At 35.3% G+C, this 13,774-nt stretch overlaps 1 protein-coding gene across 5 annotated transcripts in view; it reads right to left on the bottom strand.

The window, feature by feature from the left end:
• TTC37 (tetratricopeptide repeat domain 37) overlaps positions 1 to 13,774 on the bottom strand; it is a 90,261-nt gene that overhangs the window by 16,177 nt on the left and 60,310 nt on the right. For all 5 annotated transcript variants that reach the window (XM_044265366.1, XM_044265384.1, XM_044265346.1 and 2 more), the window contains 4 exons: positions 13,170 to 13,298; positions 9,270 to 9,391; positions 7,377 to 7,535; positions 1,918 to 2,070 (listed from right to left, as the gene is read on the bottom strand). In XM_044265366.1, coding sequence (XP_044121301.1) covers positions 1,918 to 2,070; positions 7,377 to 7,535; positions 9,270 to 9,391; positions 13,170 to 13,298 — 563 coding nt within the window. The remainder of the gene's footprint in view (positions 1 to 1,917; positions 2,071 to 7,376; positions 7,536 to 9,269; positions 9,392 to 13,169; positions 13,299 to 13,774) is intronic.

Genomic DNA, 13,774 nt, shown 5'->3' with positions numbered 1-13,774 from the left:
GGACCAGCTATGTAATCTGTGGGGCCCAAAGCAAACTAAAAACGCATGGTCCTTTGTTCAAAAATAATGAGGAATTTTAAGATGGTGACTGGAGAGCATTAGACCAAGTGTGGAACCCTGAGCAACTGCACACGATGCACGCCTGTGAAGCAGTCCTGCTCATCTGCAGCCCCACTAACCTGGACAACTGTACTCTATTTCACTTACTGCCCACACCCTCTGAGCAATCTGGAAGCTCTAGCTTCCTTTCTGCCAAGATCCCATCACTCCTCCAGGTGGCCCTACTGGAAAGGAACTAAGGCAACTCCGATGCCGATCCACTTTCACACTGGCACCACTCGTTCCAACAAACTCTAGGAGTGCTGCCAAGCCCAAGTCATAGCAACTCTCCTTCACTCCCTCCATCCTGCACCCAAGCATATACTCCTACCCACCTCTGGGATTTACCCGCTGCAGACCGCTCTCTGCCAGGGCATGTGCTCACTTTCCAAAATACTCCCCTTTCCTCTGTCCTAACACAGCAGGTGGAGAGCCACAAGCTTCTGACGTTATGTCATTACCTGTCCATGTGCTTCTAGACATGTGCCTCCAGAACCTCAAAGGCCACACACCAAAACCTCCCTTTCTCTGACAGAATCCAGACCAATTCTTTTATTTATTTATTTATTTATTTACTCACTCTTCGGCTGTTTGTTTATCCCATAAACCTTTGAGGATGAAACTCAATTGTGCACAGACTGCACAATTAAGCAAAAATATATGCTTTCTCCCTTCCTCACCTTAATGGGCATCTGTGTGTGGAAATGTGCCATCGAGATGGGGGACAAACAGAATAGCTCTCTCCAAAAAATTTTCTTCATACTCCTTCTCCAACTTCTAATCCTTTTACAGCTTCCTTATAGGTTAGGCTTATACTCACTTTGGAAGTCTGTATCTTGATCTTATATCACACTTTGGAATCTATTATCTCTGAAATCTAGTATTTAATATCTTAGCTGAATCTATTATCTATTATCTCTGAAATCTAGTATTTAATATCTTAGCTGAACCTCTCAGCTTAATATCCTATTCACATATTATAACACGTACAGGAGCCTCTCATAAAAGTATAATTTTACTATACTTTTCCTCTGTACACTGTCAGCTGTTTATCCTAGAAACGTGGCATCTCATATTCTTTCTTAAATGGCTTAAGTTTTCACACATAGCAAATGGTAGATCCAGAACCCAAGCTATTAAAGAAAATACTTCTTGTTGTTGTAGTTGGTGGTGGGAGGAGATGGGGTATATGTGGGTATTACTATACTGCGAGCTGATTTCCTCAACTGTCAAACAGGATTACTATGCATATGAAATAAGTTAGTATATGTCACACATACATACACTCAAATAGAGTATCATATACACTATTCAACAGTTTGCCCCCCAAAGCACACACACACTTAGACATTTATCTTAAAGAGTTTTCCATACTAGTACCGACAACTTCTAGAATATACCTAACTCTGTATCAAAATACAGATGTTAAATAAAAAATTGCTAGAAGTCCTTCTTACAGAATGTCAAATTTAACTGAGAAATGACTGAAATGCTAAATCACTGCCACCTTTCTCACAGATGAGTACCTGGGTTAATTCTAATTTATCAACAGATAACCATTACATACATTCTGTTATCATTCAACTTTTAAATTGCAATCTTTGTTTTTTTTTTTTTCCTTCCCCCAACAATTACAACGTTCTATGAAATCTATGGATTTACATTACTCTTACTTCCATCAAAAGCCCAAATACAAAGTCTATGAGGAGGCCACAAGAGAAGGTGATGAAACAACAGGAACCCAACAGGAAGCACTACCAACTTAAAGAAAAACAAAAGAATCAGTTTTTCATGATCATAATTATAATATGATCTTACCATGCAGGCTTTTAAAGCAAGAAGGGCTAGTCTCAACAGACTCGACAGCTTCCCACTCCAACTGCCCTGTTGGGATGCTACTTGCAGACTCTTTCTATAACACATTTCTGCAGCACCCATCATTCCTTGGGACTGATAAATGTGTGCCAGCCACTGAGGAACAGAAAGAGAACAGAACCAAAAAAATTTTAATTTTCTACATAGTCTGGTACTCTATTTCCAATAAATTAAATGCACTCTGATGAAGCTAAATTTTTATTTTAGTTATTGGTAAGTTTTGTGCCCCACCCAAATTAAAAAATCACAGGTTAAGAAAGGAGTAGACATTTTGCCCATACTATCAGCAATAGCTCACTGGCCATAACACGTGAAAATGTTGACGAGTCTTCCATGACAGCAGGTCAGGAACAAAATCAAAATGGAATGTAAAAACAGATATATCATGTAAATACTGATCAAAAAGAAATTTGTATAGCTGTATTAACCTCCAACAAAGTAGACATTAAGACAAGAAATATTCAGAGCTAAAGGGGTCTCTTTTGTAATGATGAGAATCAATTAATTGCAAGTTATAACACTCCTACATTTGTATTCACCTAATATAGACATAGAATTTATGAAGAAGTTGGCAGAAATAAAAGGGAAAAAAAACCCCACTCAAATGCAGAATTGAAGTTAGAGATTTTTATTTTTATTTTTTTTAAATATTTTACTTATTTATTTGACACAGAGAGAGAGAACACAAGTAGGCAGAGAGGCAGGCAGAGAGAGGGGGGAAGCAGGCTCCCTTCTGAGCAGAGAGCCAGATGCGGGGCTCAATCCCAGGACCCTGAGATCACGACCTGAGATGAAGGCAGAGGCTTAACCCACTGAACTACCCAGGCACCCCTAGAGATTTTTATACACCTATTTCCACAAAGGTAAAAGAAACAGATAAAGAATTCAATAAAGATATAGAAGATTTAAACATAATTAATCAGCTTGACTTATATATTTAGAAGACTATACTCAACAACTGCCACATTCAGTGAAAATGTGTATGCAACATTTTCTAAATCTGACCATATGCTGGGTCATGTCTCAAACAACTGAAATTAAACCCTCCTCTCTCATATTAGAAATTTTACAATATGCTTCAGAAAAAAACATGGATGAGGGTTACTAGGTGGCTCAAGTAGTTAAGTGTTCAACACTTGATTTCAGCTCAGCTCATGATCTCACGGTTGTACTAAAGATTCTCTCTCTCTCCCACCCTCTCCCTCTCCCTGATTTGCTCTCACTTGCACACTCTCTCTCAAAACAAATAAACAAACAAAAACTCCTCCCCCCAAATGAAAAAAAAAACAGGAAAAACGCACATGGATCAAAGAAATCCCAATGGAAATTAGAAAACATTTTCAAATGAATGACAATGAAAGTGCTACCTAAAATCTTAGGGGATGCATATATTGGAGAAAGATGGAAAATCTATGCTGTTAGTTTCTATCTCAAGAAGCTAGGGGGAAAAAAGATATCTAAATCGAGAGAAAGCAAAAATAACAGAAAAGAAAGTATAATGAAGAAAATCAAAACAAAAAGCAGGTTCTTTGAAAAGTAAATAAAACTGATTATCAAGAAAAAATTTAGAAATATACCTATATAAGAATGAAAAAGGAAAAAGCTTTACGGATTTTCCAAACATTACAAAGAAGGTATCATGAATAACTTTGTGCTGATAAAACAGAAACTGAGATGTGCTGGACAAATTCCCTAGAGTTCAACAATGCCAAAGAAAGAGGAAATCTTTTCTAAATTTTATTTTATTTTTTCAGTGTTCCAAGATTCACTGTTCATGCATGACACCCAGTGCTCCATGCAATAGGTGCCCTCCTTAATACCCACGACTAGGCTCACCTACCTCCACCCTCCTCCCCTCCAAAACCCTCAGGTTGTTTCTCAGAGTCCACAGTCTCTCATGGTTCATCTCCCCCTCCAATTTCCCCCAAGTCACTTTTCCAAGAAAGAGGAAATCTTGAAAAAACCTTTCCCATAAAGAAAATTGTTGGCCTGAATGGCTTCAATGATGAATTCTTTCAAACATTAAATAAATAAATGTCACTCTCACACAAACTCTTTCAGGAAATAAAGAAAAGGAGAATTAAAAACATAGATAACAAAACCTAACATAGACCTTATGACAATGAAAACTTACAAGCCATTCTCTCTCATGAATATAGGTATTAAAAATTCTTTTAAAAATGATTAACCAAGTTACTCCAGCAATAAATATAAAAGGAATAATACATCAAAACCAAGTAGAATTTCCTCCAAGAATGCAAGGTTAGCATACGATTTGAAAATCAATGCAGTCTACCACATAAACAGAATAATTAAAAAATAGCCATTGATAGATGTCCCCTCAAAAGATCTGTTAAAACTCAACATCCATTCATGATAGGAAATAAATATTTTATCTTTTAATCAATTTAGAATAGAAGAAAACTTCCTTAATCTGGTATATATATATATCAGATAAACCCTACGGAAAAAAATACTTAATTATGAAATACTTAAATTATGAAATTATGAATAGTAAATGCTTTCTGCGTTAGGTTGAGAATAAGAATGTTCACTTGTCTTACCACCACTTCTATTTAACACTCTATTCAAGGTTCTAAACAGTGCATTATGGCAAGAAAAAAAAAATCAATATACAAATACTGGAAAGAAAAAGTAGAACTTTATTATTCACAAATGACCTAATTGTGTATACAGAAAACTTAAATCATTTTCAAAAAATAGGTGAATTCAGCAAGGTTGTTGAGGGTCAACATATAAATTATATCAACTGAATTTCCAAGTGTTTGGGGTTGACATACAAGAAAAAAATACCATTTGTAATCAAACAAAAAATATCAACTACCTATACAATGAAAATTATAAAACACCACTGAGAAAAATTTAGAACTCAAATAATTTGAGGAAAATAGCACATTTGTAGATAGATAAACTCAGTAGTATTACTTTATCAATCCTCCCCAAATTAAGCCACAGGTTCATGCAATTCCAACCAAGATCCTAGCGGGGCTTTTGTTTGTGGGGGAAGGAGGCAGGGTAATTGACAATTTATACATAATTGCGACAATCCTAAATGACTTTAGGCACGTGAAGGAGAACAAAAAAAGTCGGAGGTCTTACTATTACCTCCACACATAAAAACGAATTATAAAGTTATAAGCAAGAAATAAAAACAGATAAAGGAAAAGAAGAGGGAACCCTATAAGACCTACAGATACAGTCAGCTGATTTATGACAAAAGCATCACTACAGTTCAGTGGGGACAGAATGGTCTTTTCAAAGAATGATGCTGGGACAATGTGATACACCTAAGAAAGGAATGGACCTGGATCCTGCAACATTAACAAAAATTAATCCTGGATAGATTATATACCTAACATATGAAAGGGAAAAGAGAAATTTCTAAAGGAAAACAGAAAAATATCTTTAGGCACTTAAGTAAGCAAAGCATTCTTAAATAGAACATTTCAATAAAGCATTGACCAATAAAAAAAATGGTAAGCTAGATTTCATTAAAATTAAGAACTATTCATCAAAAAATAATATTGACAGAGTGCTAAGTCAAGGTACAGACGTGAGAAAATACATGCAACACAAAGACCCAAAATGTGCTTCAATCCAGGAAATACAATGAATTCCAAAAATCACCCAAAAAACAGCCCATGAAAAATAAAAGAAAAGGCACTTTAAAAGAGGATAGCCAAAGGTTCAAGAAACATATGAAAAGTGGCTCAACATCATTAGTCAGGTACATTCAAGTTAAAACTACCACAGGATATTATTACCTACTATCTACTGAAAAGGGAAAAATTAACCACATCTAGCTGTATCAGCGTTGGAACGCTTGGAATCTGCTGGTGGGAAAATCAGATGGACAATCATTTCAGAAGACTGTTTGACAGGATCTACTAGAGTAAACACACATGACCCTAATTACCCACTGAAAGACATAGGTAAGGACAGACATAACATTACTCATGATAGCCAAAATCTGGAAAAAAAACAAATATCCACCAAGGGTATATTTATAAGATGAAATGGAAAAATTATGGCTACATGAAACTAAATGAGTCCCATACATATGACGCTGAATGAAACTAACCAGATACAAAAGAATCATCCGTTTACGTGATGTTCAAAAACAGGCAAAACTAGAAAGAAGTGACAGAAGTCAAAATAGTTCTCCTTTTTATTTGAAGTAGGGAAAAATCAAAGAGAAAGGCACTAGGTTATTGGAAATAGGAAACTAGGAAAAAACCTAGGTTATTGGAAATAACCTAGAGAGGCAACTAGGTTATTGGAAATGTTCTGTATCTTGGTATAGGTGGCAGTTAAGGTATATATGTAAGTAAAAAATGTAATGAATGGTACTTTTAAGATTCTTATGCTCTATCCTTTGTGAATTATATCATAATATGAAAGAAAACACATGCTACCTCTTAAGACTCGACTTCCTATAGAGTTTATCTTTTAATTTTTCCCTTTTAGTTTGACAAGGTATTTTTCCTCTTGATGAAGAATAGGAAATCATCAGTATCCATCTGACCTTAGAATTAAATTATCAAAAAAAAAAAAGAATTAAATTATCTTAACTCTCCTATGGCAAACTTTAAGAAAGGCGGGGGGGGTGGGGGGAAGCACCATCTTTCTCCAGTGATTAGAGTAAAATACCAGGTCTAGCTTGCGTAATCCAACTCATTATGCTACTAGATAATCTTTTAAAGCAGGAACATCAAAAAGTTGTTTATGATGAAAGATCAAAATGAAGAACAAATTATAGTAAAATAATTTACTATTAAATCAACATAAAAAAACCCCTTTGATAACTTTTTCTGGAGCACAGAGGAAACTACAGTAAGCTGGATACAATAATTACATGTTTTTGTGTTTTAACATCAATAATAAAGTACATGGAGATCATCATGTGTTTGTCATTGTAGATAACCAGAGGCAGCTAAAAGGAAGCTCTGTTGACTGAGGCATCAATAATTATTTCCAAGAAACACTAAATAACCATTAAAATCCTGTATGAGTTGAGAAAAACCATACAAATCCTCTCTAAAGGGAGAGTTAACACCATTATGACAAAATGTTTGAGACACTCTTTAGCTTTCTTACATCAACACCATGTAAAAGACAGTATTCTCAATGTTGTTTTAAATGGAGGAAATTTATAATCAACAACTTAAAAAGCTCTGAAGTACTGTAGCAGCAGATCCTAAATTAGTATTAAACTTCCTTAGTCTCCCTAATCACAATACAATGTACTTTGAATCTTGAAAATGAAAGATATATGGTTAAGTTTAAAGGCAAGACAAATAAAATGGGGCTTAATGCCTGCCTTCATCTAGAATCATGAAGTATTCTAACTCAGGCCTCAAGTAAGGAACGAGGGAATTTACCTGCCATGCTGGAACAGAAGTTGAGTTGGACATAACTGTTTTTTGCAGCTCTTCAAGGACGGCATCTGGGAGAGGGTTTTGTGACTCCAGGAGTAGTTTACACTGAACTTGTCTCAAAAGTAAGATAACAGCTGGCTGATCAGGGTTACTTTTTAAATTCTAAAAATTAAACACCAAAATAGAAACAGATCAAATAGATTCTTGAATCTTAAGTGGCAATTAAGCTATTCTCCATGTTGGAAAAAAAAAAATCCGAATTTAACCTTTCCTTAATAAAAAATAAAGAACTGCAAAAGTAAAATAAATAAAACAATGAACATCTTGAGAATATCAAACTCCACACTTAAATTAAAATTGATAATGCCAATATTGTAGTTTTTAGGTCATTTTAGATTCAGTTTGTCTCTTTGACTTGTTTTATTCTCAGGTGATATCCTGAAAACCTTGAGTTCTGAATGTAAATGGGTGAATTAAGAAAACATGAAATTAACAGTGAAGGCTAACACTATTCCTTATTGGAACTCTACCAGAAGAGCTATAGTTTTTTGTTTTTTTGTTTTGGTTACTGTTTTTTTTTTCCTTTTTCAATCTCTTCACAAAGATATTCATTAGATGTCCTTCTCTAAGCATACACTTTCCAAACACTGTTAAGAGAAACGACCCATTTACCCACCTCCCTAAGCCATTATTTATCCACAAACACACATATATAGAATTATATATATGTATCTCCTTGCTAAATATATGTATACAGACGGTTATATGTATACTTCGAAGAAGTTTACGGAAGTTCTCTAAACAAGCCTTCCACTACTATTCTAAACATTTCTTTCTTTATTGCTTATCCCTCAATAACATACTTTACTTTTTTAAATTAAGTCAGAGTCTTAAATATGTGATTGCTTTCTTCTAAGAAACTGGAACAAAAAATGACAAGATTCATAAAAGTATTCCTTATTCTGTCAGAGAGAGTATAGCAACAGTCAGTTGCTTATTAAACTCTAACTGCATAATACTAATCTGTCCTGAATTTAGATGGAATTTATAAATAAAAGAGAAAATTTACCACTCTGCTTTTCAGAGAATTCAAACACCAAAGGGATCTTGGAAGATCCATTCTTCCTTCTCCATAAAATCCATTTCCTCCCACATCCCTGCCTCCCCCCCCAAAAAAAACTTCTAGAAAGAAAATACAACTCGACTTGGTAAACATTTATGAAAAAAGGTATTTTCAGAAAAAGTGATGTTTAAAACTTGCATTATCCACTCAATTATTTCTGAATAGGTTTATGAAACTAATTTATTCATTGAATACATATTTATTGAGCCCCCTACTATGTGCTAGGCAAGGTGCTAAGGATTTACGCACAGAGCCTACAATCCAGGTATGTAAAAGGTAACTACTAGGTAGCACCAGTTGCTCACTTACTTTTCATTGTCTTTATGTGGTTCAGAGCTTTAGAAAAATACAGAGATGAGAGAAAATAGACCAATCTGAAGGCAGTGACCAGAAATCAAAGGAAAATATGGCCTCCATAATGGTATCCTCCTCAACAAGGATCTGTTAAGTCCTTGAGTCCTAGAGTCACACAAAAGTGAGTTCAAATGGCAACTCCATCATTTTCTACCTGTGAACTCTTGTGCAAATTACTTGCCGTCTCTAAGCCTCGGTTTACTCATTTGTAAAAAGGGGATAATAGTACTTATGTCATATGTTCCTGTGAAGTTCAAATACAAGCTGCTAAATGGACTGACTGGCTTACAGGTCGTCGTCATCGTCATCATCATCACCAACACCACCACCGCCACCACAATATGCCCCTTAAATAACGTGCATTCCACGTTTAATGTTATCTTCGGAGTAGGATAAGAATCCATAAATCTCAGTAATACCTTCGTGCAGAGGGCTTCAGCTTCAGATGTTCTTCCCGTGTCCATTAGACCAGTGACAGCCTGGGAGAGACACCACTTTTCCAGAGATTGGTTATAATCCTTAAGGAATTCTTTGTCTTTAACTGTTAACAAAAATGTTAATGTTACTTTCTTCTGCGATTTAAAATGTGTTCTCAGCAGAGAAATTAGTTGCTAAGAAGTATTACAATTAGACTTATCATCATAGACAGTATTTTTTTTTTTAAGATTTTATTTATTTATTTGTCAGAGACAGAGGGAGAGAGAGCGAGCACAGGCAGACAGAGAGGCAGGCAGAGGCAGAGGGAGAAGCAGGCTCCCTGCCGAGCAAGGAGCCCAATATGGGACTAGATCCCAGGACGCTGGGATCATGACCTGAGCCGAAGGCAGCTGCTTAACCAACTGAGCCACCCGGACGTCCCCATAGACAGTATTTTAAAACTTACAATTTTTTAAACTTTACTTAAAACTTACAGGAATACCATAGACTACCCTAGTAGGTGCCAGGTTTCTGAAAAGTTTCATGGTAGGAGCATTTGTGGTGGAAGAAGTTAAAACTTTATAGACTTGTGATTTACATAAAAAAATCACTTTATAGTAAAACTAAAAATAATTTAATTGAAAAAATTAAATATTTACTGCGATATAATTGACATATGATAAATTACACATCTGCACATATTCAAACATACAGCTATGAACCATCACTATAATCAAGATAATGAACATACTCATCAACATGGAGAGTTTCGCCCTACCCCTTTGTAATCACTTCTGTCCCCAGCATACCTCTCCTTTTACGTCTGTCCCCAGGCAACCACTAATTATTTTCAGACACAATGGATCAGTCTGCATTTTCTAAAATTTCACATAAATGGAATTATAAAGTATAGACCTTTGTCTAGCACCTTCACAACTATAAACATAGTAAATTACATTTCTACAGGTAAAGCAGCTTTACATTCCTAGGATAAACCCCACTTGATTATGATGTATTGTTATCTTTTTTATGTGTTGTTGGATTTGAATTGCTATGGTTTGTTACAAATTTCTGCATGTGTAGTTCCTTTCACAGTATTCCTGTTAAAGTCTTTGCCTGGTTTTGGTGACAGAGTAATGCTGGCCTCACAGAAGAACTACCAACTTTTCTATTTTGGGAAAGGGTTTGTATAGAACTGGTATTATTTCTTCCTCAAATGTTTAGCAGAATTAATCAACGAAGCCGTCTGGTCCTGGAGTTTTCTTTGTGGAAAGATTTTTATCTATAAATTCAGTGTCTTTTACAGATACAAAGCTGTTCAGTTTATTTACTTCTTCATACGTGAGATTTGTATCTTTTAAGGAATTTGTCCAGTTCATCCAAATTGCCAAATTTAATGGTGTAAACTTGTTCACAAGGTCCTCTGATTAGCCTTTAAATATCGCTATAGTGATGTACCCACTTTCATTCCTGATATCTGGCTAGAGGCTTTTCAATTCTACTGATCTTCTAAAAGAACTAGTTTTTTTTTTTTTCCCCAATTTATTTATTTTCAGAAAAACAGTATTCATTATTTTTTCACCACACCCAGTGCTCCATGCAAGCCGTGCCCTCTATAATACCCACCACCTGGTACCCCAACCTCCCACCCCCCCGCCACTTCAAACCCCTCAGACTGTTTTTTTAAAAAAATTATTTTTATTAACATTTAATGTATTATTAGCCCCAGGGATACAGGTCTGTGAATCATCAGGCTGACACATTTCACAGCACTCACCATATCACATACCCTACCCAATGTCTATAACCCAACCACCCTCTCCCTAACCCCCTCCCCCCCGCAGCCCTCAGTTTTGTGAGATTAAGAGTTTCCCTCCTGATCCCATCTTGTTTCATTTTTTCCTTCCCTACCCCTGCACTGTGTCTCAAATTCCTTGTATCAGAGAGATTGAAAGAACTAGTTTTCACTTTTGTTGATTATGTTTCTACTTCACCGATTGCTACTATTTATTATTTCTTTTCTTTTGCTTACTTTGAGTATAAATTCTTCCTCCTTTTTCTAATTCTTAAGGAGAAGCTGAGATCACGGACTTGAAGGCTTTCTTATTTTCTAATGTAGACATCTAATCTATAAATTTCCTGGGAGCAGTGCTTTAATAGCAGTGCAGAACTTTGAAATGTCTTTTTCCTTCTCATTCAGTTCAAAGTATTTTCTAACTTCCTTTCTGGCTTATTCTTTGAACTGGATTACTTGCTTTCTAAATACTTGGAAATTTTCCAGGTATTTTTCTGTTACTGCCTTTTAATTGAATTCTATTATATTAAGATAATGTTTTCTACATATGATTTGAAGCCTTTTAAATTTATTTAGAACTTCTTATGGCCCATAAGACATGTAGGTAGACGTTCTGTGTGCACTTGACAATGCCATTATTAGAAGTATTCCATAAATGTCAATTAGGTCAATTTAGTTGACAGTGTTGTTCAAGTCTTTATTATACCTTTACTGATTTTTTTTGTTCAATTGTTCTGTCAATTATCAAAAGAAGAGCACTGACTCTCTAACTATGTAATTGTGGATCTGTCTGTCCCTCCTTTCAATTCTGTTAAGTTTTTAGTTCATACATTTTTTTCCACAAGGATCTTTTTTTCTACCTGTCTTATTGTGAAATGCAATGCTGATTTTGTGTGTTTTGAAACTGTTACTTAGCACATAAATGCTTAGCACTGTTATGTCCTCTCAATGAATTGATTCCATTATGAAATGACCTTTCTTATCATTGGCAATATCATTCGCTCTGAAATCCACTTTGTCTGAACTTAGCACTGCCATTCCAACCCTCTTTTGATTAGCGTTGGCATGGTATATCTTTTTCCAACCTTTTACTTTTTAGGCTATTTTTGTCTTTACATTTAAATATAAATTTATATTTTGTCTATGTTTCTTTTAGGCAGTATATAGTTGGCTCTTGATCTTTTATTCAATCTAAGAGTTTCTGCCTTTTAACTGGGGTGTTTAGGCCATTTAACTTGACTATAGATATGGCTGGGCTTAACTCTAATGTATTACTTGTCTTCTGTCTTATCTAAAGTCTTTGTTCCCTTTTCCTCTTCTTGGAATTATTTTTTATGATTTCCTTTTATCTACCTTGGTGGTTTATTAGCTATAACTTTATTTATTTAGTATCTACTTTACATTTTAAAGTATTCATCTTTAATCTGCCACAGTCTACTTTAAGTAATAAAAATCTTCATGTACAGTATAAAAATCTTCACGTACAGTATAAAAATCTTACAACAGAGTATTTCCGTTTCTCCTACTGTTCTTTGAGCTATTGTTGTAATATGTGCTTTATACAGTCAATTACATTTTAAAGAGATTTCTAATGTGTCACGTGTGGATCTATTTCTTTTTTTTTTTAATTGTTTTCAGTGTTCCAAAATTAATTGTTTGTGCACCACACCTAGTGCTCCATGCAGTATGTGCTCTCCACAATACCCACCACAAGGCTCACCCCACTCCCCACCCTCCACCTCCAAAACCCTCAGTTTGTCTCTCAGAGTCCACGGTCTCTCATTGTGGATCTGTTTCTATTGATTGATTTATTTGATTATGGGTGGTACTTTTCTATCTCTTTGCATGGGTATTAAGTTTTAACTGAATATGAGACATTGTAGAATTCTGAACATTTTTGTATTCCTGTAATGTTCTGGAGCTTTGTTCTATATGCAGCTCAGCCTCTAGGATATGATTTCATCTTTTCAAGACTTGTTTTTAAGCTTTGTCAGATGAGATCATTCAGCCTTTAGTGTGGGGCTAATTATGCCCACTACTTTTTGCAATATCCTTCTGAGTACTGTAGCCTGAATTCATTATGTATAAAATGTGTTTGTAAACTTACTTGAAGCGGAAACAGCAGATAACAGCGCCAAGTACAGATCCATTCTCTTTGGCTGAGTATTGTTCACTAGAGCCAGTTTATCATCAGCATGACAGGCTGCCATCAGCCCAGCCCAGACAGCAGGATCCCCTAAACATAAAGAATATGGTTTGAGGTCTTGTTAATATCAACATATGGCTAAAAAATTATCCAAAGTGAGACTAAGAGTTTATAGATACCAAAAAATTAAATTAAAATTAAAAATAAATTCTATCTGTAGAAAAAAAATCCATTTTCTGTATTTTTTTAAAAAGAATTTATTTATTTATTTGACAGACAGAGAGCACAACTAGGCAAAGAGGCAGGCAGAGAGAGAAAGAAGAAAGCAGGCTCCCTGCTGAGCAGAAAGCCCAATGCGGGGCTTGATCCCAGGACCCTGGGATCATGACCTGAGACAAAGGCAGAAGAGGCTTTAACCCACTGAGCCACTCAGGCACCCCCCAAAAAATCCATTTTCTTAAAGGAAACTAATTTATACTTCTTTTCAGACAATACATTACTATCCTTCAAGATCTGCCTTTTTTTCAAAATACAGCGAGAATAAGAAATATTCTATTAAGTTCTCC

The sequence above is a fragment of the Neovison vison genome, chromosome 1 (genome assembly GCF_020171115.1).
Source record: "Neovison vison isolate M4711 chromosome 1, ASM_NN_V1, whole genome shotgun sequence".
Classification (NCBI taxonomy): Eukaryota; Metazoa; Chordata; class Mammalia; order Carnivora; family Mustelidae; genus Neogale; species Neogale vison.
This window is presented reverse-complemented; position numbering and strand designations above follow the sequence as displayed.